Source organism: Stegodyphus dumicola, chromosome 3, assembly GCF_044657685.1.
Source record: "Stegodyphus dumicola isolate Sdum_Otavi_A_Nest chromosome 3, ASM4465768v1".
Taxonomy (NCBI): Eukaryota; Metazoa; Arthropoda; class Arachnida; order Araneae; family Eresidae; genus Stegodyphus; species Stegodyphus dumicola.
The window spans coordinates 145,905,667-145,933,642 of NC_140770.1; the positions used below are offsets into that span (position 1 = coordinate 145,905,667).

General features: G+C 30.0%; 1 protein-coding gene across 2 annotated transcripts in view; it reads left to right on the forward strand.

Annotated features, from left to right (window-relative positions):
• Positions 1-17,142, forward strand: part of LOC118202188 (INO80 complex subunit B) — a 72,789-nt gene extending 55,647 nt beyond the window's left edge. For both annotated transcript variants that reach the window (XM_085813419.1, XM_085813418.1), the window contains one exon: positions 591-17,142. In XM_085813419.1, coding sequence (XP_085669545.1) covers positions 591-741 — 151 coding nt within the window. In that variant the 3' untranslated portion in view covers positions 742-17,142. The remainder of the gene's footprint in view (positions 1-590) is intronic.
• Positions 17,143-27,976: the final 10,834 nt, after the last annotated feature.

The window sequence follows — 27,976 nt, forward strand, 5'->3', positions numbered from 1 at the left end:
AAAGGGCAACCTTCCCAAATTAGAATAATCCTAAAGTTTTAAAACAAGTTATTATAAAACAGATGCTTAGAAAACAAAGAAACATGAAATATTCTGCAATAAATAATGCAATAAATAGAAAAGAATAGCTTTTGATTTCTTTGAATACTTTTGTTTATTGGTAATGAAGCATTCTTGGTACTTTGCAAAGTGTTCGAAACCTCTGAAGTTCTGTATGATTATTAAGTATTGTTTTATAATCACTTACTTTTTACATTGCCATTTCTAAATGAAATAGAAACAAGGGAAAAGAAAAGAAATGCAAAAGAAAGTATTCATATTTAAGTAGCCAGGCATGAAGGATTAAAAAAATACAATCCCCCCTTCATTATTGGCTATTTATATATACCTGTCTTTCTTTGCATTTCTGCCTGCTACCTGCATATATGTAATGCATAATTGCATAATTAATATTAAAATCATTGTGTAAGATTTTAACCACTTTTAATTTTTTTATGAAAGCAATTAAGATCCATTCAAGATTTTCATTATAATTGAATCCTTTTATATTATGTACTTTTTCTGCAGTTAATTACATTATTTTCTTGCAGGGCTCCACCTGTTATTTTATGTGGAGTAAAAGGCTGTGAAAATAAGAAAAAATATTCATGTTCTAAAACTGGTGTACCTCTGTGCAGCTTAGAATGTTACAAGAAAAATATGTTATGTTATGCTAATGCACAAATGGTTATTGTATCATAACAATAAATTTTTTATTACTTGAAAAATATGTAAAATATGTGAATATAGTTAATTGTAATTTAACTAATAAACTTGAAGAAAGTCATGCAAATTGTTCTTTCTCCATTTGTTTTAGTGACTTTATTTTTAGTGTATATATAGTATGTTGTAAATAAAAATTGCTACATGAATTACTGTAAATATAAAAACTTTGCTTATAAGTGCACTGTTGTATTACTGTTCTGGTCCTTTTCATCATATAAGGAATGGTTAGATTATCTATGCAATTTAACCTTACATAAGCATAAAATATATTTTTACAAAGTAAAAGCTATTAGTGCAGGCTCTTGTTTTAGCTTTCATGTTTTACTTTCAAACCATTACGTTTCCTTTATTATGGATTTAACATTTGTAGATGGCCGCCGCTCAAAGAATCCAGTGGGAATTTACTGTGAAGGATGAAGAACGTGTAATGTGTGAAAAAGGGATTTAAGGGAAAAAAAGGGAAATTTTACTTTAAAAGATGGCTTATGGGTAGTAACTAGCATTTCTTATCTTTTGTGGTAGATGTAAAGCATTTCAAATGTTTGCTTTCGGGTAAAATTACAAATATGTTAAAAATACTTATTTTCTCCCTCCTATCTGCATGCCTTCATGGTGTAACAGTTAGCAAACTCGGAGCATAACCTAAAGGTTCAGGTTCGAGTCCCGGCAAGGACATTGCTCATTTTTCATGTCTTCTTCCAAAATAATGTAATGTTTCTACGTACTAAGCAAATGTTCATCTCTGAATGAAGCACTGCAGTAGGTTTCTCTTCTGCCATCTGTAATATATAGTGTCAGAAACCAATAGTTCAGTTAATCTGTCTATCAAGAAAGTTCATTTGGGACAGGAAGATATTTCTGTTACTGTAGTAAAATACTAATGAAAGAATCAGTTACAGTTCAGAAAGTACAGTACAAGAGTTGAAGTGCAATATTATTTAGGGAAAAGTATTAGTAGAGTTTTTCTGTGTTATTATATGAAAGAAAAAAGGAGGGCAGAGCTGGCAGCTGTTATGAATATAAGAGTGCAGTGATATGAATAATGCATTGATCATTGCTTTGAACTGTATCATATGCCCCTTACTCCATCAAAGTGTGTAATGAGAGAATCATGCTTTTATGTGGAGTAAAAGGCTGTGTCAAATTTTGTGTAATGAAATATTTTTCTTAGTTTGTAAAGGAGTATTTGCAATTTAATTTATCATAATAAGAATAACTTTTTAAAAACAGTATTAACATTTTCGTTCTTTAAATCATAATTCTTTAAAAGGAAGGAGTGAATTTAAAATTCATTATTGCTCTAATAAGCAATAATTAAACCTATAATCACACAAAAAGAACACTTAACATCAAAATTTTGCCATCTTATAAGGTAAAACCTTTTGTATTATTTTCCATCCTAAATGTCTCATTGGTGAAACTCTTTGGCTGGCAGAAAAGGGTTAGAAATCTATGACAGGTTTATATATATTCTATGATGTATTAAGGCCAGGACAGTAAATAGATAAATTAAAAAAGCTGTGGTCTCTTTGACCGGGTCCCCATCACGCCCTAGCTAGATATGCAATTAAGTGAATTTTATAAGACTTGTAAATAGATAACTATCATGTTTAAATAGTATTTTAATAGCAAGTTAAAAGGATTAATTTTGTCTGTATAATTAAAAAAATTCTCAAGCATATTTCATATCTTTGTAAATAAAATATTATAAAAGATTTATTCTAAGAAATACTGCAAAAGTATTGTCATTCAGAATCAATTGTTCTTTTAAACCAAAATGTCATAAAATAAATTTTAATTCTACAGTATACAAAATTTGTCATAAAATTAATAAATTATCTATTGATAAGGATTTGCATTGTTATGTGGCAGTATAGTGCAAATTATAATTAGCTGCAAGCAGAAATGCTGGATAAGATAGCCATATTTATTTCAGGCAAAAGCTATCCCTTTAATCAATTTGTCCTTCTTAATACTTTCAGCTGACTAATATAGCATTTTTAAAAATATACTGTTGTATTTTACATTACAGCTTCTCTCTGTGATTGGTCTCTTGTGTAAATTAATTCAATGATTTAGCCATGCCATTTTGTATCTCAAGTATACATAATTTTGTTTACATTTTAATTTGAATTTTTTGTTTTTTTGAATTTTTTGAATATTTTTCTTAAAAGAACAAACTTAATACATTGTTAACTTGCTTAAGTTACTTAACTTTAACAAGTTACTTAACTTGCTTAAATCTGATGGTTTTATAAATGGAAACTCTGTTACTTATTTTTTAAGTCTCTCACAGATAGATTATAAATTTTAAAATCCCAGTATGACCTAAAATCCTAATATTTGGAATGTTTTTGTCATGTGTTATTTCGTGAATAATTTTCTTGTATATCTGTGCTGTATTTCTCTCTGACATATATATATATATATATTATCTGTGTATTATGCTAAATATATATATATATATATATAGCATGAAATTACTTAAGTAACAACCTTGTGTTTAGCATAGAGTTTAGTCAGGACTCCATTGATTTCAAGGAAAAACAGGTACAGATCCCTCTTCATCAGATTTCTTTGCTCCTGGTGAAGACGGACTTGTGTTTGTCCTCAAACTCAAGAGTGTCAACTAAAATCTACACCAAACATAAGGTTGTTACTTTTCCTACTGTTATGTTAACTTTGGCGGGTAAAGTTTTAAATGATTTGATTAATTTATTCGATTTTTTTTAAAAAGTAATTTCATTATATCACACAGTCACACCATATATGTGATTATTTAAGCACAGGAGCTATGTTTGAATTAAATATTGGTTTTAATATGATTTATATCTATTATGTGTTTTTATACTAAACTTAGTTTTATATAAAGAAGTATGGGGCATAGAACTTAGAGACATGCTCATTTCATTAGTGAATTTTTAAAAACTTTATTTATTATGCAAGGCTGTTCTAAATGATTCATTGCATTTCAAACCACTCTATATTCAAAAGTATTTCATAACAATATTGATTCAGAAAAAGAAATTCATGAAGCTTTCTTCATATAATGCCTGTGTGTTGCACAACTTTCATTCAAATGGTAGTTGAAATTGGTACATAACTTCCATAGCTATGTCGTAGCTTTCATTCAAATGATAGTTGAATCTGGTACATAACTTTCAGATGGTAGTCAAATTTGGTACATAACTTTAGTAGCGTTTCCTTGTCAACAGCATTGTTGTAATTCTTGAGCTGTGTGAATGTTTTTGGCAGTGTGGGTATAGAAACAGGGTCTTTAATAAGTCCTTAAAAGATGAAAGTGTATGACATTATATCAGAAGGTTTGGAAGTCTGTTGTGAAGATAGTCAAATTCGCATCAAAATTTTAAATTCTTAACTTATTATAACTGTTATTTTGTATGATCTGCATTCGAGACTTTGCTTCATTTTGTCCATCATTTCATCACTTATATTTAATCAACCTTTAGTGTTTCATTTTACCCTGACATCTAGTACCTTTAAACTGATAAAACATGCAGCATGTTCTGGTTATCAGGCAGTTCTTTTTTGGCATTCTGTTGAAAATGTACATTCCTCTGCTAGAATAAATGGAATACCTCAGCTCCAAATTCCAGTACACAAAGACTTTTTTCCTGAATTTGTATAATTTTTTAATGACATTGCACCTGGTATTTATTATTTTAGCTGTAATGAATATCATTAATATGATACTTATATTAGCCATATTTATAAATATTATAGCCTTGATTTATAGTTAATTATATATATATCTCTTCATTCCCCCCATGAAGAATTCTACTATATCATTAGATTTTCATGTTTGAAATTTTTGTTGTTTACATTGCTTATTCTCTAATTATTACATTGCTTCTTCAAATTACTCAGTATCAAAATTCGTCTGTATTATTTATAGCATTTTTCAGAAGACTTGGTTTGAGAATATATCATTTTTATAAGCATAATTTATGAGTTTTTATAATTTTAATGTAAGATATTTTCCTAATAATGTCTGTATTACAGAATATTTTAACTTCCTCCATTATTCAGATGTAGATACTGTTAAAAATTAATGTCTTTCAATATTCTTAAAAGCCTTTTTCAGAATATTATAGATGGTGAATAAGTTACATTTTAAAATGATACAATCAATATTTAATTTTATGATATTTTTGAGTTAATAAATAAGTAATTTATCTTTTTCTTAAAAGTGAAATAATGGAAATCAGTAATGTTATTAAAATATGAATTTTTTTAAGGTAGCTGATTTAAAAATTATTTTGATTTTTGATGACCTTCAATATTTGTTTAGCTTTCCCCCCCAAAGAAGATAATACACATTCAGTGTATATGTGTAACCTGGTTGCATGCATAGCTTAAATTCATTAAATTCAAATTATTTTTCTGTGATTTTAACACATTTATTGGCCTTTCTGTAAAATATGCAAGGAGTTACCCCAAAATTCATTAATTTATGAATACATATATGTTTTTAAAATCTACTAATGTTATGAGCTGTATTTCTTTTATACTTTTAACTTGAAATTTTAAAAATTGCTTTAATGTTGTATTTTTTTCTGGATCAGTTTCACTAGTACTGATATTTCTTAGTATTTTAAACCCAAGATGAAATTTTAAAGATTTGCCATGCTAACATGGAAAATCTTTGATTAGCTAACTGCAGCATAATATGCATACAGTTGTATTCCATAGTAAAGTGAGTTAGCAGCAAGTAAAATGTCACTTTAAATCTACCATCAATGGAAAATATAAATTTAAAATGCAATATATGACCTAGAAAGGATGAGATATTTTATAGTTGGATATGTCATTTTAAAGTATAGCATATGATGTAGATGATATTGTGTAATAATTTTATTTTTTGTATTATCATGCTTAATATTTAGAAGTTCAAATATCATATTTGATATATATATGTATATATATTTCATTACAAATATTAGTTTTTGCAAGACTGGTCATATATTGTATAATTTAAAATTGATGTATGAAGCAATAAAACAAATACCATGTTAAGAGATAATCTTTACCCTCTTTATTCATGTCCCATTTCTCTAGCATTTATGGATGATGTGATAAATCAAGGTACTGCTATGCAATTCATGTGATGAAAGAAAATTTTGTTTTTCACAAAAATATTTTTTTGAATATACAGTTCTGCTGTAGATAGAAGTTATAGAATTTTGGAGTAAAATGTAGTAAAAGTCTATGCAATTCAGAAAACTAGTGAATCAAGTAATATATGGCATATTTGGAATCTTTCCTTTAATTAATCTATAATATATATTTCTTTAATGTGTTGTATTTGAAAATATTACTGACTATTGGGAAAACTGATAATGATAGAATGAATTTTGTGTGATAGGACATGTAATAAAGAATTTTTTTAATTAATATGTATTAGAAGTTGAACCTGATGAGCTGAACTTTCAATCCCCCCCACCACCATTTATTCAGTAAAAATAATTTAAAGAAACTTTCATTGCAGTTGTTTTTCTCTCATTCTGATTCTTATATTTGCAATATTATTAGAATGTTTCACACATTCAGCCTTCTTTATTGTAGATGTTTATAGCTTAGCTTCTAATATTGTAATTTAATTTTCAAGATCAGAGTACAGTTATATGTATTCATTATTTCTATTAAGGTATATTTATTAAAGTTTCTTTTTTCATACTTAAATTTTATAAAATATGCTTAAATGACTTAGTCCCCCTCCCATATTGCGGGAATAGAAATGTATATTTCTATTGCATTTTGTAAAACTTTGGAAGGTTATGGTTTTAGTATTTAATATAATTTAATTATGTATTTATATATAAGGAAGAATAAAAAATCTTAGATTAATAATGCTGATTATTCCATATTTTATATAAAATTTATCAAAGAAAGCCAAAGAAGGAAAAAATATTGTTCATAAACATTGTAGTATATTGTCAGAATTTCTTTATTGACATTTAAAGTTAATTAAATTTGCAATATAATCTTTACTGTCTCAAATCTGCATGGTAGATTTTGTATTGTCATGATTAATGTTTGATATTTTTTCCTTTATTTGCAATTTAAATTTTATCTAACAAAACTTAAGAAACTTGGTAAACAATTATTAAAATTTGGTAAACAATGTACACTGAAAGTGAAGTAAAATATTAAATAAAGCAAAATTATAATTTTCTACACTAAAAATGTTATAGTGTTAATTTATTTAATTTAGTGTATATTATCTCTTTAAAATTAAGATTTCTAAAAATAATTGGTACAGTTTACAGATTTTTGTTTTAAAGGATACCCCCCATAAAATTATATGTGCGATATATTTTTGTTTTAGATTTTTACTAAAGACTGCATTTTAATATTCTCAAAATATTTCTAATTGCATCAAAAGTTATGAACATGATTTTAATTTTTACTTCTAACCAGTGATATCTAAAACCCTGATCTGATATGAAATAAGTAAAAAATATTGCTTATTTTCTTCACTTGGCATGTAAATTGTAAATTTTAAAAAGCAACCCTTTCTGTATTTTTATAATGTTCTGAGTTTCATTAAAATTTGACTTGAAAACTTAAATGGTACTGAGCATTTGTTTATGTATTAAAATTATGTGCTTATGTGTTTAAACTGCTTAGCTTATATGTCTTTTTAGGTGGCAGACAACATATACTCTAGCGTTAGGCTCGGGGTTGCTTTTTATCATTTATGTTTTCAAGAATATTACTGTTTACATATGATACTTGGTATGATTAAAGAATCTATGCAAATATTTACAGAAATATTTGCATAGATTCTTTAGTTATCTATGCAGATAATAATAAGAAATCTATGCAGATAATAATAAGATAATAAGAAAATATGTTTTTATTTTATAAAGCAGCATTTAGATAGAGAAAGGAGTTGATATGCAGCTTTGATTTTGTAAGGATTTTGTTCTGTGTTGCTAAAAATATTTAACTCATCAAAATGTATGTTCCTTGTAGAAAGCTTGTTGTTGATTTGATAAATAAAATTATTGTAGTTATGCAAGTTTATGATAGTCACCTTTTCTGCTAATTAGGAATTGTATTTTTAGTCATTTACAAGAGTATTTAAAACTGTGTTAAAATTGCATATAATAGACAAAAATTTCAAAGTTAGTGTTATTAAAAGTAATACATTTTTTTGGGTAAATTGAATTATGTTATTGATTTTATTTTACTTATGAAATTAATATTTTGTATATAGTACATTTTTGCAGAACATTTTGTATTATTTTTATTGTATTTATTTTTTAAATAATTATATTCAGATAATTTGAGTATTAATGCTATGTACCATATTCACTCATGTATTCTCCCTCCTTTTTTACTAATTTTATTGTTCAAAAATCGAGAGGGGAAAATTATGTGAAAATTTTAATTTTTAAGGATGTAATTACAGAAAGAGCATAACAAATGTAAAGTATTAATGTGCAAACTATAAACAGTTATCGCAATACTATTTATTTAAAAGAAATTTAGAAAGAATACGTAATAGTAAAGGCATGACAATCTAATAAGATACTTTTATTTCTACTTCCCTGTATCTTGAAGCTTGCTCACTTGTATTACCCACCTCTGCTATGGGAGCCTGAAATCATTTAATGCTGCGGGAATTGCTCATTATATTGTCTGCTATATCTTTAAGTCATTACCATAATCATTGATGCCATTGTTTTCGTCAGCGTTCAGTTTGTCTTTCCACATATTATGATCTTCATAACCATCAAAATGATAAATATCTCTGTTTTCTTGCAGCTCTTCACAATCATTGTTTTATCAATCAGATCCCATGCATCTAAAATCCATGCGCAAATCAATTAGTAAGAGAAAGTGATTATTAAGTGGACGAATCCATTTTAAAATTTAGGGGAGCAGGCATTATAAATGCCTTAAGAAAGAAGAAAATTATATGAATACTTAAAAAAATTCTCAGAACACCTTGTATTAAAACACTGGAGGGGATTATGTGAGTAAATATGGTATTTGTTTTTCTCACTTTGAATTAAGATTTTAAAAATAAAAGCTTCATAGCTTGCATATTTTAGAAGTGTTTAAATAATGACGTAGCTTGTACATTAGTAAAATTATATTTGATTTTTTCATTTTTAATAGGCTACTATAAAATATACAATAAATGGAAAATTAATGCAGTATTTATGCTTAATTGGACTAAAGTGATAAAATTTGTTTAGTATTTATTTTTTCAAAAATGGTTATGTTTTAGTTACATTAACTACACTGAAATGCCAAAACATTATGACCACCTACTCAGTAGCACATTGTGTGACCTTTGGCCTGCAAAACAGCTGCAACCCATTTTGGCATGGATACCACAAGTTCTTGGTAGATGAACTGGAGAGATGTTGTACCAAAATTTCAGCAATGGTCATGCAAAGATGAGATATTCTGACATGGTGGTGTTTGAATTCTGAGCTGCCACTCCATGACATCCCAAATGTGCTCTATCAGATTAAAATATGGGGAGTTAGGTGGCCAGGCCATTGATCCACAGTTATGTTCAGGTAGTCTGCAGCTTTCATGGTCTGTTCAAATAAGTGTCCAGAGCTGCCCATGAGAACGTACCCCAAAGCATAATACCGCCACCACCAGACCGAGTACAGCGGGGAGCAAATGTTCACCTGGAAGACAGTATACTCTGATACGACCATCGATGTGATCAATGAGAAATCGTAATTCATTCGAATAGGCAACTGTCTCCACTTATTCATGGTCCAGTCTTGATATTCTCTGGCCTACTGTAGGTATAGATGACAATGGCACTTGGTCAACAGAGGCACAGAAGTGGAACATCTTCTGCCCAGTTCCATACTTGGACCTGTATTGTATTGGGCTGTCAGTTGAGCCACTGTCTGACGTCGATTTTGCTGTACCAAGCGTCCTTTTTCTTCAATGATGCATGAATGTCCACTGCTGGTTTTATTATCATTTATCCACTTTGCATAAATACTAATAGTGGCAGATCGTGAACAACTTACCAGTCGTGCAGATTTGGAGGTGCTCGTTCCTTGTCTTCAGGCCATTTCAATCAGCCCTCTATCAAATTCAGTTGGATGACCAGCCTTTCACATCACTTGCAAAAGTATATGCAAGAATGATTCCTTGCCTTCTCCAGGAGCAGTTAAATACCATTTCCACTTAATAACATACCCTCTATATCATCCAGATGAGTTCATTGAAAAGTGTTGGGATGGTCATAATGATTTTGTTGATCAGTGTATGTTAACAACCATTAGGTAGCAGTTGTTTCTGTTTTGTATAGGGATTTATTTTTTCTTTAAAAATGTAACTACACTCTTAAATTACCGTTTTGAAAAACATCCACTTGTAACTTTTTGACTGATATCACCTATGTAATGAAAATACCACAATTAAATCAAATTTAACAGATGAATATCTTTCTGGTTAGGTTGAAAGTTATAGAAAAAAATTTATAATAGGCTAACATCAGTACTTTTGCTATAATTTAACCCTTCAGCACACGTGTGGGACAAATTTTACCCCAGTGTTTGTTGCTCGGAATTTTTACCCCAACGCATGAGTAAATGCATTTTCAATATTACTTACCTAAAGTAAGCCATAAAAATCGAAATTTATACAAAATTACTAATTTATTTAAGACGCATTTATATGATTTCTTAAATTAGAAAAATCAATTTTAATATGTACTTATCTTTTAAACTTTTAAAGAGTTTATTTTAAAGGGTGTTTTTTGATAAAGCACTATAGGGATATTAAAAGCCCGCATTCTTACTAGCTTTTTCAATAAAATCTAATATAATGTCATACAATTAATTATGCAAATGAAAGAATAGATTCTAAATACAAATGTTAAAAAAAATAAATAGCTCATAGGTTTTTTTCTCTTACCTGATTTTAATTATTGCAACTATCTTGTTTTGAACAGTCCTCACATAGTGTTACAACATGTATTTTACAAACCAATTTGTTGCAATTTGTACAAGGTACAGAGGTTTTGCGATCGTCCTTCTGGGGCATATATCACAGTGTCCTGAAGTCCTTTTTTGGAATTTCTTAGGTTGAAGATCTGCTGCATCTTCTATTCCTGCCAACCTTTTTACACCAGTCTTGAGTTCCTTCGAAAGAGATGGAATTTCAGCCCTTCTTAGGAGATGTTCTTTTACAAGCTGTAATGCTAAATCTTTGAGAAAAGCTCTTTGGTTCATATTTACTTGATCATTATTTGATTTATGAATAATAAAAGCATTTATACCTGCAATATTCATTAGTCCGAAAAATACCGTTAAGAGGCCAACGGTGGCATTTTCTTGAAACTGAGTAATTTATTTCCACATAACTCATCTACAGTATCAACACCACCTTTTGTAGAGTTGTAAAAAGTTATTTCGGGCTTGAGCTGCTCTTTTGACAATAGATCAATTTGATTATCCTCATGCATGGATGATAGAACAAGAACTGATTTATTCTTTTTTGGAACATATGATGTAAGAGTTAATTCTTTAGCTCTGAACCCAAAAAGTGAAGAGTACAGGGGCCTATTTTTATTTGGCGGAAATTCTTGTGGAGTTTCACGCTTATCTTTTCGAAGAGTTCCAACGCATGTCAATTTGTGATTTTTTAATAATTCATTGGCCGAAGGAATGCTCATGTACCAATTGTCCATAGTTATGTTTCTTCCTGTGCCACTTATGGGTGCAATAAGTCTTTGTACAATATCCAGTGCCGCATTTGATTGTCTATATGGACCGACAGGTTGCTGACTTGCATAAATTTCTAGGTTGTATGTGTAGAAAGTGCGAGAATCGCACAAAGCAAAAATTTTTATTCCATATTTTGCGAGCTTACTTTTTATATATTGTCTAAATTGACACCTTCCTCGAAAGGGCTCTAATTTTTCGTCTATAGTACAATATTCAGGTAAAGAATATATGTTTTGTATGCTTTGATAAATTTTTCAAAAACATTTCTAATGGGTGCAAGTCTATCCATCATTTTTCGCTGTGCTCTTGAATTTAAGTCATCAAATCTAATACACTTCAACAGGAAGTAGAATCGGTTGATAGACATTGTTGTTTGAAAAATGGTTATTCCGCTTCCGTCAGTTGACCACAAATCTTTTGCGTTGAGATGTGCTGCTCTCAGCACTCCGGCGTAATATAATAGTTCAAACATTGCTTTCAGTTCAGCTACGTTTGTGTCTTATGCATCATGTTCTCTAGAGAATTTGCTTTTTATTGATGAAATGTAAATATTTGTGGATTTCACTAAATTTTCCATTATTTCATCATCAAAAATTTGCAATAAACACTCAGCTGGCATTTTCAAATTTCTGAAGCTTTTCTTAACACCAGGTAAATGTATCACTATTTTATGCTGCCGTGTCCAAACATTTTTCTGAGGTACTTTTTTACTCCACTTTGTTCCGTCTTTTCCTATATAAAAATCATCTGAAACCATAGAAGATATGCTCCCTAAATCATGTGAATTATCACATTCCTGGTCGGAATCAGTTTCATGAGCACTTTGAGAAATATTATCACTGTCAGAATCAGAATCTTCAATTTCACTATCAGTTTCAACACTTGCGAGAAGATCCCGCAGTCGTCGTTGCTGTTCTCGCTCGTACGCACTCATCTCAATGAAAATCTCTCTAGAAGTGAAACCTTAGCACACACGCGGGGTAGCTACAATCCCATTTCACATTTCTTCCGCGGAAAAATTCCTCTGGATGACCCCTTCCTAACCTTGACCTTGAAAAGTACAGGAAGTATTAGAAAGGTCACGTACAACTTTCCCTTATTTTCTAAAGAAAGAATACACGTGGGGTGGATTTTACCCCAGCGCGTGTGCTGACGGGTTAAAACCTATTTTGTAGAACTATTGTAAGATATTAAGAGATTTATAATTGAAAGTGAAAATAAGCACGCGTTGTACAATTCAGCCTAATTTTTTTTTTCGGCATAAAAGATTAACCTTGTAATAACAATAAATGCTTTAAAGATGTAAGAAAGGAAAATTTTCCTATGATTCTTATTTTCATCCAGTAATTCATTAGTGGTTTGGAGTCTTCCTTGCAATAAAATTAGACTGGAAAATCTGCTTTTATTTTATTTAGGAATGATTCATTATTAGGTTTTTAATTTTCAACTCATTGTTTATAAGCAGTGTCAAGTGCAAAATTTCACTTTTTAATCATTATGGAGTTCCCCCTCCCATGCATTAATTTTGTTTACTTATATATTGTATTTATTCATGTCCAGATTGGTGTGTTCCTAGGATTTAAAAAAAGGTTTAATATAGTTAATTTACTTTAACTAATAAATTAAGTGTAATAAATATATGTTAACAGTTCAAATAACAACCTAGTGAAAGTTACTTATATTAAAAGCAGAATAATTTTTAAGTTCATAAGATAATGAAACTTGAATTTTTTGCAGGAAAAAATTAAACCACCCCGGTTATGTCTTTCAATACTTATATCTTAAAAGAGAATAAAAAAAGCTCTTATTTTTAAAAAATTAATTATTGGTTTATTTTTATTAGATTATAATAATTATTGATTTATAATAATTATTAGATTATAATAATTATTGATTTATAATCCAATAAAAATAATAATATTGATTATTGATTTTTATAATTATTGATTTTTAGTTCATAGTGATGCTAAGTTTCACTGTATGATTTTTTTTTGTTTGTTAATTTAATACCAATCATATAGAATCTGAAATCAAATTGATTATTTAGGCAGATTCTAGCAAACTGGATATATTTTTTTGAGTATAATTTTTGTTGCAGATTTAGTCTGAATTAACATTTTATTGAAAAGAAGTAAATACCCTTTAAAAATCATCTCCATCATTGCATAATAATTAAAATAAAGAACTCAAACAATCTAATGATAGTTATTCTTATGATAAGCCCAACAACTCAATAATGAAATTTTTGGCTATAACAATCAAACAGTTAAATAGTAATCAACAGTAGATTTTAAATAAAAAATACTTTATTACCTTTGGGGGGGGCATAAATCTAAATTTGGAGAAAATACAAACTAATGCTTAATAAGTGTTTTTTTAAATTTTGCCTTCTCTCTATTTTTTTAGGGGGGGCAGATAACATTTGATGGAGAAAATAGCTGATTGGCGAGGATTATTTTATTTTCTTGAATTTAACATGAAAGTTAAATTTGTACACGGTAAAGTACATTGGAATGCAATTCACTAATTATTTTCATGAGCATGTGCAATATTTTTAAAGTTTTTAAAATTTACATTGATTCTAGGAATGGCATAGAAATGATAGTAATGTATTTTGACTAACAATTAAGAATGTTGTTTTGAATGCTTCTTAAAACAGCTGTGTGATTTTAGTCAGATGCTAAAATCAGTGATTTAAGTAATTAAAAAAAATTTTGAAAGCCTGTTAATAATATATATCTTTTTAGAACATTTTCCCTTCTACATTTATCTGTTTTATATGGAGAGTAGATTAGTTTATCTGGACTTTTAAATTGAAAGCTGCATTGAAATGTGTTTTACATTTAATATAAAACTCATTTGTCAGTTCGTAGGCAGCATAAATATTTGTCAAATATTTATTCTGCATAAGAAATATATATCTTTAGATAATAGCTGATTTGTTGAATAATATGTATGTAGAGATTAAGTGAATTATACTGTTAAATAGTATTATTTCCCTTCCAAAACTGATTCCATATTAATATATACAGTTTTGTTAGTAGGATACAGGTTCGCATTCCCTGTTATTCTTGAGAGATAAGTCTTGAATTTTATTCTGTAAATCTTTTAGTGAAAGTGTAAACTATGCAAGGATAAATTATATTTAAAAGTATAAAGCATGGTGCTTCTTTTTACTGTTTAAACCGAGTTGATATATCTAATTTTCCTTTAATGCTTACAGATCTTGCATTTATATCTGCTGGATTATGTTAAGTGCTCAAAGTCCAGTATATTGAGCTTAATATTAATTTTAATGAATGGAGTCCCTTTATATTTATAATCGTGAATACGTGGTTATATTATTAACTTGCTGAATATTGTAAATAGATTTACTCTGCTATTGTGATATTAAGAGAAAATAGTTTTAAGAAGGAAATAGTCTTCATTATTATGAACATGATAGTATTTTATATATGTATATTGCACATTGTATAAATGTAAATATTTCAGAATTTATCTATAATATTATTTCATAATTTACCAATTTGATTTCATGCAACCTTATTTTTTCTATCAAGTAACTAATTGAATAATTTGATTTTGTAGAGTGTATGATTTTCTGTGTATGTTGTGTGTTAGAAATATTCAGAAAAATAATTATTATTTAAAATATCATCATATTAGTATATGTATTTGCAAGTTATTGATTTGTAAATTCTTATAAATTATTTTTTAAAAAGTAGTGAATTCAAAGTATATGAATAGTATTTACATCTATGTATATTATATGTACATATGGATTTATCTGTTGTGCATTTTAACTTGTAAATACCTGCATAAGCTTATGAAAAAAAATTCAGTGTCACTAAAAAAGGCCATATCACCCTCTTTTATGATTTGATGTATTTTATACACTTTTAACTTTATCGTGGAAATTATTATTATATTGAATAGTAAACTTAAATTAGAGTGTCAAATCAGGTACAGAGTCAATGATGTTTCATTTTAAATTTCTTATAATTAATGCCAGGGTAGCACAGGTTTTATTAAGTTTATTATAATAAAATAAACTTAAAATTTAAAATTTTGCAGATGTTATTAAGTATGGTCAGAATTGAAATGTTTTAAAGGTTTGCTTATTTTAGAAAATATCTATTTTATCATTATCATCAATGGGAATTTATCTGACACAAGGAAAGGGGATTGTTCCATATTATTTCTTAAATAATATCAGCTTTAGAAGCAGTAGTGTTTCTAATGCAGTGTACTTATTATCTTTTACATTTTAAAGGGGGAAAATTCTGCTTCCACATTAAATCTCATTTGTTATCCCAAGTAGCTGACAAATGTGTTGCATTTTGTGGTGTAGAAATGTATAGGAATGTAATTGTCAATATATATTCTTCATTGGCCTATTTTCATTATTGAACTAATGAAGATGCATATGTCATAAACCATAAACTTCATGACCTGTGGATTGTAATTCAACAATTCAACAGTTTTCATTTTCTAAAAGGGTGATTCATTTCTAAAACTGCATAATTTATTCGTTGAAAATTGTAATTTGAGTTTTATTCAGTATAGAATAATTTAGATTTTATTCAGTATAGTATAATAGTAATAAATCCAGGAGGTTATGATAAGCATTTTGTTTGAAAGCTGAGTAATTCTTGATTAGAATTAAAATTGTGAATGTAAAATAAATAACTCTGGTGAAAAAATATTAAGCTGTTCTCCCTTTTCTCCAAAGTTAAATGAAATCTAGCAGTAGAGTCTCTCTTTTCCTTTCATGAAACCATAATTTAATATAATTCCATTTAATAATAATGTGATACTATAATTAATATAATTCCATTTTTGTTTTCTAAAAAATCTGAAAATTTTTTGAAACCTTGATTAGAACTTGAAGTATGAAAAGTTGTTACATGTGTACTTTAAAATTTTTGAATAATGTACATATTGTTGTATGCATGTGATATGTGTTATAAATTTATGTGTAATATTATGAATTTTTCTGAATTAATTAGGTTCATGCTTCTGTATTACTTTGAAATGAAACATTAAAATTCAACTTTTTAAATGGAAATTAATGAACAACTGCTGGTTGCAGGTTTGATGTATAAGTGAACAATAAGTCTTCGGTTATTATGAAGAAAAAGTGTTTATAACCTTGTTATAAACCATGCTTGAAGTCTTATCTTTGTTTAACATTTATTTGAATCTCTCATATATATGTGTGTGAATAAAATATTTTAGAAAGATTGTTATGTGTATCTAAGAGTTAAAGAGATTTTTTTAAAAAATGTTTAGGATATGAGTATCCTGTAATTGTTTGTTGTAATCTTAAATAAATGGAATCTTCAGTGTAAAAGTAGTCCAGAACTGAGTTTGAATACAGTGATGAGAGTTATAATTAAATGTGAAATGTAGTAGTAGTTGTTGTATGGAAAGTTCTTCATGTTGATGATGATAATTTTTTTTGTATGTACCTTCGTTTTCACCTGTGTATGTGGAAAATAGTCTCCCATTTGTATACATATATCAGAGAAGACAGTGAAAAATTGTTTCAGAGATGCTTGTTGAAATGTTGTGTATTTATTATTACTAGTACTGCACATCATTCTGTTTCTATTTTCTTTTTGTAGCTTTATATTCCTTCATAAATAAACTTACTGACATTAAGGAATTACTTGCCATGAATATATTAGAAATGTTTTCTGGTTGATATGTGTTTTCAAAAGAACACTTTCATGTGTATAGGCGTAAGTTTGAAATTTATTAGCATGGATGTAATATTTGAAATGTGTAGAAAGTTTGTAGTGTGCGTCCATTTTCTCTCACCATATCCAGGTTGTAAATGTAAATAACCGTTTTTTTGCTGTATTTGATTTACCATCTATATATTTTTTAATATTTGGTCTTTTAAGAACTTTTTTGTTAAAGCAACTACCACATAAATCTTTGATAACGTTTGAATTACACGATTTTGCCAATTTTGGCGAGTCAGTATGGTGGTTGCTTTAATAAGAAAGTACTGGATAATATTTGGTACTTGCTTATTTTGCCGTCTCATTTCCACAGATAAAGCTGTCGCCAGATAATGCGATTTAATATCCATAATAGATAATTAAGCATTTCGAATTTGCGACGATCCCAGCTTTGGTTTTATGTAACCCTAACAGATTCTCGACCAGCGGGAAATTATTTGAAGACATAGTAACCATGTAGATTCTTATTTATGTGACACCGAGTTCACAAATAAGGTGACTATTTTACTGCTATTTTAAATGTCATTAGGGATTTTTGGCTTCCAGACTGACTATTGTAAGTTTTAAGGAATTTGTCACATAATTTCATAACTTGAGCTCATATTTACGTAAGTTTTTTATATGATGTTTCTGAAATTTTTACTGTGATTATCTAATTAAATAAAGAGCCATCCTTTTCCTTCAAAATTCCGCCCGAATGATTGGTGCAAGTTTGGCAGCATCTCTGCAACTTTATGGTCGACGGGAAAATACGTAAGTACCTAATAATTTGCTCCTTAAGAGTTGATAATAGTGTAAAGTATTATGATAGAATAATATTAAGTAGCTGTCAAAATCGTAAAAACAACCTTATATTTAGCGTAAGCATGTTGAAACACTCAATCGATTTCGAGGGCAGCTAAAGGTCCCTCCTCATCAGGAGAAAGAATACCTAGAAAGAAGAAAAATAAAGGGGAAGGAGTCTCAGAAACACGGGGTCCTTATCAGCACTGCACGTGGTTATAACCGGATTTTTTAATCAGAGTTACACTGACCGCCTACTTTTACTGAGCCAGGCAATCTGATCAAACCAGTAACACAAAGGACAAGGAAAAATTAGCGAAGTTAAAAATAGGGAGCAAGGGGCAACTGCACCTTCACGCTCAAAATCTGAACTTCGAAAGTTCGAACTTTCGAAGTTCAGATTTTGAGTTCAGTCGAAGTGATTCATTCGAAGTTCAGATTTTGAGCGTGAAGGTGCAGTTGCCCCTCGCTCCCTATTTTTAACTTCGCTAATTTTTCCTTGTCCTTTGTGTTACTGGTTTGATCAGATAGCCTGGCTCAGTAAAAGTAGGCGGCCAGTGTAACTCTGATTAAAAAATCCGGTTATAACCACGTGCAGTGCTGATAAGGACCCCGTGTTTCTGAGACTCCTTCCCCTTTATTTTTCTTCTTTCTAGGTATTCTTTCTCCTGATGAGGAGGGACCTTTAGCTGCCCTCGAAATTGATTGAGTGTTTCAACATACTTACGCTAAATAAAGGTTGTTTTTACGATTTTGATTGTCACATTAGCGTGTTTCTCTTTTAGTCTATTAAGTAGCTGTTTGGATAATCTTCAGGTTGGGAGTATAATATTTTTGAGATATTTATTGGACAACATATAAATGAAGGAAATATTGCACCTTCCTTCACTATTATTAAGGGTAGTAACTTATGGCTTACATTGCCAACATTCGCCAGAATCAGACTTGTACTCCCAACTGAAGGTTACTGTTTTTTTATATGTATATTTGCATGTGGGATATGTAATCATCTTTCGTGCTATATTTGTAATAATTTAAGGTATTTCTCTAATAAAAAAGCCATTATATACAGTTTTGGTGATATTTAAAACCTGAACATCACAAATTTGACAACTAAGTTTGCCAATTTTGGCGACTAACTGCAGTGGCCGCTTTATTAAGGAAGTACTGAATTAAAATTTGAAATTGAGTCTGTTAGTATTTATTGATGCATGATTCATAGAAATTGTCGAAGGAAACCATTGTTGCTAGTCCACTGTTTTATTAAATGTGCCTATGTGATGAGCTTGGATATTCTATTAAGTAGTTATTGTAATATTTGTCTGCTTAATCTGTTTAAATACAATTTAAGTTAAAATGTATTTTCTGTCACTGAGAAATTATTAATTGTAATTAGATATGTTGAGAAAATGAATTTGTGTTATTATACTTGTAATTTGTTTCATACCAACTACGAATTAAGAAATTAAATGTATGATTTTTCATTTACTTAAGAGCTTTTTGTCATTATAAATACATAAATGTGTGTGTGTGTGTGTGATTATGGCAAAGCCTCGAGGGCTATCTGACTAAGGGGAGGGATGCCTTCGTGGAGGACTTTCTAAGGGAAACTGGCTCGTATACACGTTAAACATGGGGAAAACCACGAAAACGCCCATGCAGCCAGCCCGTTCGCGGGATTCGAACCTCAGACCGAACTACCAGTGTTCAGCGACTTTACCGCTCGGCCGCTGGTGGGCCCTAAATACATAAATGAAAAAACTTAAAATGTAACCTACTTTTAATGCACAACTGACATATAAATCTCATCTTAGAATATACATTCAAAGCATCCATTTATTTTTTCTTCCTGCGGCAATGTCTATTTCATTTTTGATATGTTCCAAGCAAAGCTTAATAGCGTATTTTAAGACTCTTAGATTAACGATTTTCTTATGAGATAAGGCTACTAAACTTGCAGCTTCTCGTCCTAACCTGTGTACTATATCTCGTAGAAACATTTCCGTTTTTTGGAAAGCATCAGTTGTTAGTCGTAGTTGAGGGTAAAAGTCCTTTAAAGTGGTACAAATGTGAGTTTGTAAACTATTTTCCAGTGTCTTGGATTGATTTTTGTAACTTTTTATTTTCGCGTTTCTCAGTCTTGCGCGCTTAGATAAATGACTTGAGGCTGTTCGTTTTAAATTGAAAGCTGTCCATTTGCTTTTGGATGGTTTTGCAAACAGCTGTCTGCGTTTTACTTTTTCTCGTGTTTTATGATTGTCTTTTGTGATTGTGGAATTTGTGCAATTGTTTCTTTCGGAAGAATTTGTTGACGCGTTTATTTCTTCCACTTCTATAACTGAGCTGTTATTACACTCATCATCAATAAATATTTCTTCAATTTCAAGGTCATTTGTACGTATTCTGTTGCTGTCGTGTGCGAAAAGTTCCGTAGTTCTGCACGTTTCTTCATCTTCGTGAAAATTATCTGTATTGGACTGTACATTTTGAAAATTAGAGATTTGAGAAATGCAACTAGACGTTCCTTCTTTCTTATCCTCATTGAGATTAGAGATTTCTTCTGTGAGGTTATCAGTGTTAGAAATTTGAAATTCTATTTTGTTATTGTATGCAATATGTGACATTAAATATACATCTTCCTCTCGATCTAATTCACCAACATCGATATCAGCAGTTCTTTTACTGTATTCTTGCGAGAGCAACCCAGACACCGAAAATAATTCTGATTTTTCTGTCTGATATCGGACAACATCCGTACTTGAAGTGTTTGTTAAAATAAGTGTACTTTCGTCAGTGGTGTATTCAACTTCATTTTCTTTGGTATTCTCAGACAGAGGTTGGAGATGCGAGGAAATTGCATTTTTCTTCGTGTTTTCGGGTTCGTGACGTGTATCGCATTTTGTGGAAGTATTTTGATTTTCTGGGCTGTATTCCTGTGTTTCATTTCTTTCTTCCTGCTGAATAGGATTTGTATTTTCATTGTCAGTGTTATTTTCACATTTGTTATTTTGATCTTCTGTAATGCAGTCAGTGTTCAAATTCGCAATCCACTGCGTAATTGCTGCTTCTATTGCATTTGAATAACTATGGTGTAAGTTAAAGAAGCCTTCATCGTTTTCTTCAGCAAATACTTTGGTTGAGTTATCAGAGCAGTTTTCATTTTGTATTGCAAACTTCGGGTCATCTGCATCCATAGCAGCGTGTATGTTTTGATCATCCGACATATTCAGTTTTTCAGATGAAAGTTTGCACTATTTTCGATCATTACTTTGTGAAAAAAAGGACTTTGATTTTCTTATGAGATCTATTTCGCATGAAATCATGTTATAATCTTTGCTCGTGTATTTTTCGGACGGCGTTGTTATTACGTGCGACTTATTTATGTAAAACTTCATTTATCATATGCGTGTGTAATAATAATCGTTCGCTTTTGTGCAATAAAACCTGATTCCAGCCAGAAAGTTGGCAGCAGCCATAAGAATGGCAGTTATAATTATTTTTGTATTAGGAGTATAACATTATTGTTTCAAATCTGAGCATCAGTGACACCACGAGTGGATTTTTTAAGGTCTATTTCAATGCTACACCTTTTAAAATTACCACAACTTGTAAAAGATACAGAATGCTAATAATTTAATAAATACTGAATAAGAAAACAAACTGTCCTTAATGTATTAGCCATCTTATTTCATATAGTATTAATATATGTAAAAAAAAAAAAAAAAAAAAAATACTTTTAAGCAGAAGTCCAATTTTAAAAGATAGTTCTGGAAATGATGGTACTTTTATTGTCATATCTGATTTTTCGCAGCATTACGAAAAGTTTCCAGTTCATTGTTATTCCGCTCATAGATAATGAAAAAGAAAAATTTTATGCAAAAAAAAGTAAAGATCTGTGTGGCCGATATTTACATTCTTATAGCCGATAGATACTATTTAGTTAAATATTGAGGTGCAAATCCATATGTACTCACTTGCGAGGTTGGCTGTTGTTACGTGTATTCCGTGGAGGTAAGAAAGAAGTAAACTAACTCTACTATTTCATAACACCATCGTGTATACTCGAAGATACGCCAAAAACAAAGCAGATTTTACCGGCTGTTGAACCCTTGGTGCAAATAATCAGAAAGTACGAAACGTAGTAGTTTATTTCCGTTTTCTAATTTTATATGTGCACATCTATTTCACATTTTAATATATCAAGTATATATTTTAATATTTACGATATTTCATATTTGGCTCATAATGGAAAACAGTGTAAAATACAAAGTTCATCCAGAAAGTAAGTACCGTTTGGGTATTAAAAAAGATTAGCAATTTGTTTGCATTTGTATTGTATTATAGAAAAATCTGCATACCTTAAACTACGTTTCCACATATTAACCGTGCTAATTAAGGTATGTGTAATGCCTTTGCATGCGACGGAGGACGTGGGCAACACCCCTCTACCAATACGGTTAATCGGTATAGCGTCACGTCCACCTTTAACTAGATATCCATACGTGGTTATTATGCTAATACACTGATACATAAACATACAAATTTGGTACTTAATACAGTGGCGTTAAAGCCAATTAATGTTAGACACTGGATAATACATTGCTATGTTACAAGCTGTATGCAAAAGCATGGATACGATAGCATATATACATAACATGTGTACTCATGTGTTGAGTACATTATGATCCTTTGAAGCATTATCATTAGATACACAAGTCATGTACATAATGAAATATTAGGTGCGCAATGTAATGCTGGAATAAGTAATTAGTGGAGTGAATTAAAAGTTAGACCCTAGATTAGTACTGGGTTGTACAGTGTCTTGCTACTGGGTTATTTGTGCTGTTTTTGAAGTGCATTAACCAATGTACAAAGATATTAAAACACGTGTATTAGGTTCACAGTAATCAGTGTGTACCCAAGCGTTAGGTAAGTGCTACTTTACATGCATTAACAATAGGTACTTAATACAATGCTGAACAGATAATTGGTGCAATTAATTTTAGAGTCGGACCGTAGTTTGATTTTTGCGATACGGTGCCGTGTTACAGGATAAAATGTGCAGATGCATAGTTACATTATCATAACACAGAACATAAATTCATATACATATATACAGACATTTTGAGTACAGACACATTAGGTACATGATTATTCAGTGCATAATAGATGCATATTAACTATACAGTGCCAAAGATACATGGGTACAATTACATATAAACAAGAACATACAGACACAATTACATATGGACAAAAGCGTATATACGCTTATATTTGGTACATAATATTCATTGATGACATAAACATTTAGTATTTACTTCATATATTTACATAAACTCGAGATCCATAAATCTAGTCATGATGACACTGAGCGCGCAGATGCAATTCACAGTTTGGAAATTAGCGTTTTTGAACCAGCGTTTAAAATGAGCTGTGTGTGAAAGATAGCTGTAATTTGGAAGAGACAATGTTACTGCTTTATGCATTTTAGACTGAACCCTTAAAAAATTTAATAATACTTACTCAATTTTAAAATAATAGATAAAATTTGCTACTCTTAACATAAAGTTCCGTGTTTTTTTTTTTTTAATTTTATTTGCAGGTTTTTTTTATTTAATGCACGTTTATTTCTAATCATTTCTTTATCTGCATGCTAACTGAGAGAATTTTTATACTGCTTCTAAGATAGCTATAATAGCAGCTATTTAAATTTACTCAAAAAATAACTTTACATTGACCTAGTTTTAAACATATATGACATATATGGCAACATTTCTGCTAACCTACGTTTGATTTTTTGCCTAATTGTAAATTTTACATTGTTATAATTCTCTTCCGATTCAATATAATAATAGATATTTTTTAAATAATTTTCTAATTTATACTTATATCTATATTACCATTAAATAAATGTATGTAACATTGTTACCTTAATTTTGACAAAATAGCTTTACTCAGAGTACCTAAAACAGTTATTTAATTTTTCAAAAGTGTGAGTAAAGGAAGCAGGTTTTTCTATGCCAATTACTTTGATGTTTTATACTATTATATTTTATCTACAATGCTAATCCAGCACAAAATCGAATCAATCATTAGTTACAAAGGATACAATAAGAATAACTTTAACAAGTACTTAACAAAATTAGTTTGTTAAATACTTGTTATTCTTGTTGGTACTATTTTCGTACTATTCATAATACCGATTAACTCATAGAAGTCAGATCATGGACCTCATAAGAGATAGACTAACCCAGTGGGCGGGGCGCGCGTCACCGACATGTCGGCAATAAAGAGTAGGGACGATCTGGTTTACTCTAACACAGAAACTTATGGCGTTTGTATCACATGACTACTGGCCCATCAGCGGCCGAGCGGTAAAGTCGCTGAACATTGGTAGTTCGGTCCGAGGTTCGAATCCCGCGAACGGGCTGGCTGCATGAGTGTTTTCGTGGTTTTCTCCATGTGTAACGTGTATACGAGCCAATTTCCCTTAGAAAGTCCTCCACGAAGGCATCCCTCCTCTTAGGCAGATAGCCTTAGTGTGCTTTGCCATAATTAAATACACCAACACCATCACATGACTCTTTTTAATTATTAAATGTGATACGTTGTATAGTGGTGAGATTATGAAAGCCAAAGTTTTTTCCAAATAGAATTTAATATATCTCATTAAAGCACTTTTTACTGCATTTCGCGCATTTTTTCACGCGTAATTCTTGTACAAACATCTTTACTTTGGTAAGGCGGTCAAAGCTCTAGGCACAAAATTTATGAACTTAATTTTGCTTGCAAATAACGTAAAATTAAATAAGATTGATAGTACGTGATGCTTATAAAAAATAAGTAAGGTAAAATTAAAGAAGATCTGATAACATTTTTTTTTTTTTTTTTTTTTAAAATTTAATGACCATTTTCAGGCAGTGATTTTCAAAACTATAACATTACAAAACAATCATTAATTTGATTTATCTCATCATTAACTTATTAACATTAAAGTGGAATATTTATTTTAGTAATTTATAAAATTCGGAGCATAAAGCACTCGGAGCATTTCTAAGCTACCGCCCCTTTGGGCTAATAAATTAAATTAACAGTAAGTAATAAAAAAAAAAATCTTATGCTCAACTAAAAATAAATTAAAAAACATAATCACTATAAAATACAAGCAAAATTAATTATTACGGTTAAATACAATTTTAATATTAGAATTAAATGCATAAAAATTTTTAAGGAGTCAAAAGTGTTTATCACTATGATGTATCATGAAATATAATTGAAATAAAATTCCTTTATAGAAATTGTGCTATAATACTCTATAATTTTAAAAAAGCAGCACAATTTAGAATTTTAAACAAAACTTTCAAAAATTCGTTTTTAAATATTTTAGTATTTTTTACTTATATACACCAATAAAAAGCGTAAAAATTGCAAGAGAAAATTGCTTGTTTGAAATTTTCTATTAGTTCAGATTTAAAATATTTTTTTTTTTAAAAGAAGTAGTTACAAATTTCCTTACAGCATAGCAAAACCAAAGATTTTTAAAAATCTATCTCAATTTCAAAAATAAAAATATGTATAAATTCTGATTTGTGAAATGAGGCGCTACAACCAGCTTTTTCTTGACAATTATAGTACACGCTGCAATAGGCAACCAATGTTAAATTTCTACAAGTCGTCCCTACTCCTCCGGATATGATCAAGGTGACAGCCGGCAACGCCTCAGATGAGGGAGAAAACCCGTTTGGGTTAGTCTGTTTCTTATAAGGTCCATGAGTCAGATGCTTTTTGATTTCCTGTGGGGTGGAGTATACCTTTTGCGGTACTTTTTGAAAATAATGTTTTCTCTGGAGCGACTTTTTGTCTCTCGTTTCTCTTGACCAATAAATAATTCGGTTTTAGTTTGTGACACAATTTGATTTCTTCTCAATCTCTATTTAAAACCTCTTTAATAATATCAAAATTTAAAACAGTTCCATCTTCTAAAACAAATCCTTTATCTAAAACGGGGTTTCTCAGTAATTTGAGGCAGAGCACGAAATGAGACCTCTGATTAAAACAAACTGCACATTTTGAAAAGAACCGAGAACTTGGTCCAGTTTAGAGTCATAGCAGAGTTTTCAATCTATATGCATTTCGTCGAAACTGAGAACGCATATTTTTTCTACAGAATACAAATATTTGACTCTTTCCTTCTTTAGAGTAAGAACATCACTTTGAATGCTTGGACTACACTAAAATTTAGCGCATTATTTCTTTAATTTGCTAATACTAGGTAAAGATATTCCAATTTTTTTCTTTCCAAAAATCATAGCTTTAAGATGACAGAGCTCTTATGACAATGCAACGTGAAATATCTTCACTAGTCCACCTGATTTTTCCTTCTTTTTCAGTAATGCACTAATCTGCGTCTTTATAAAAATAGGCTATAGACATTTTTCCAAATTCTCCGATTTGTGCTCCCCCCCCCCCAAAAAAAAATTTCTCTATTTGAGATTTTAATTTCTGATACCAATTTCTGTCTGGATGTCGTCCACCTTCTTTGTCGCTGAACAAACATTCTAAAATTTTTCTTTTCTCTATTTTTCAATGCTTTAATACAATTTTCTAAGGGTATTATTTTGTTCTTCGAATTATCAATGCATTCTTGTTTATCCTTAAACTTAGGGCATTCAGGAATATCTACATTTTCATTTGTGAATTTTATTTCAAAATCATTAAAATTTGATTTATTATTGTCATCATCAATTTCGATTCATTATTGCCATCATAATTTACTTTCGGCACAGCATTCCATTTCAACAGTTTCTTTTTGTGGCTATCCAAACAAGCTATTTTTCATATCATCTTCATAAACACTGCATAGAAAATGTTCGCTGCAGATTTTTCCGCTCTTCACATTAATAGAATCTTGTCTTTGACATTTGTGTATCCATTCTTTCGTCAAAAGCAAAATCTCACTTGGATCCTTTGGTCCCATGAAATAAAATATCTCATCCTTTCGTACTTCTGTAAATGCTACGGCACGGTACTACAGCGCAAAAAGCCATATTACGTAAACGATACTTTACAATATAGAATTTAAAATAAAAACTGACTAAAATTACATATATATAAATTATTTTAAATATATACATTATTAGAACACGCACGCACGCACACACACACACACACACACACACACACGCACGCACGCACGCACACACACACACACACACACACACACATACACACACACACACATACACACACACACACATACACACACACACACGGTTCATAATACAGTTTATAGAAAGTAATAAATGCAGTTTTTAACACTATGCGAAACAGCTTCCATGTGTACAATGTTAAATACTGACTCATGAATACAGTAATATTTCTACTTGTTAATACTATATATATACAAATATTAGTTGCATAATTAGCATAAGATCCATAATTATTAGGTGCATTATGCATATACGTACATAATACATAAGATACTTAGTACAATGCTAGAACAATTCATTGGTGCTGCTAGCTTTAGTGCAAGATCCTAGTTTAACGCTGTGCGGTACAGTGCCATGCTACAGGATGATATGCGTGAGGCCATGGATTCAATTATATACATACTAAAACAGGTATACACAATTATTAGGCACGCAGTAATAATTGGATTTATAAGCATATATACATGGTACATATACAGACGATACATAATACTATGCTATAGAAGTTAGTTGATGCAATGGATTTTTTAGAATTAAGACTCTAGATTAACACTATGCGATAAAGTGTCGTGTTGCGTGATTTTATATTCGGATGCACAGTTACATTATTTTATACACGAGGATATATATATATATATACATAGTATTAGGCACATAGTAATCATTGGGCTCACAATCTTAATGCACATAGTACCTTAGTCTCGTAAGCATTATACATAAATATAGTACT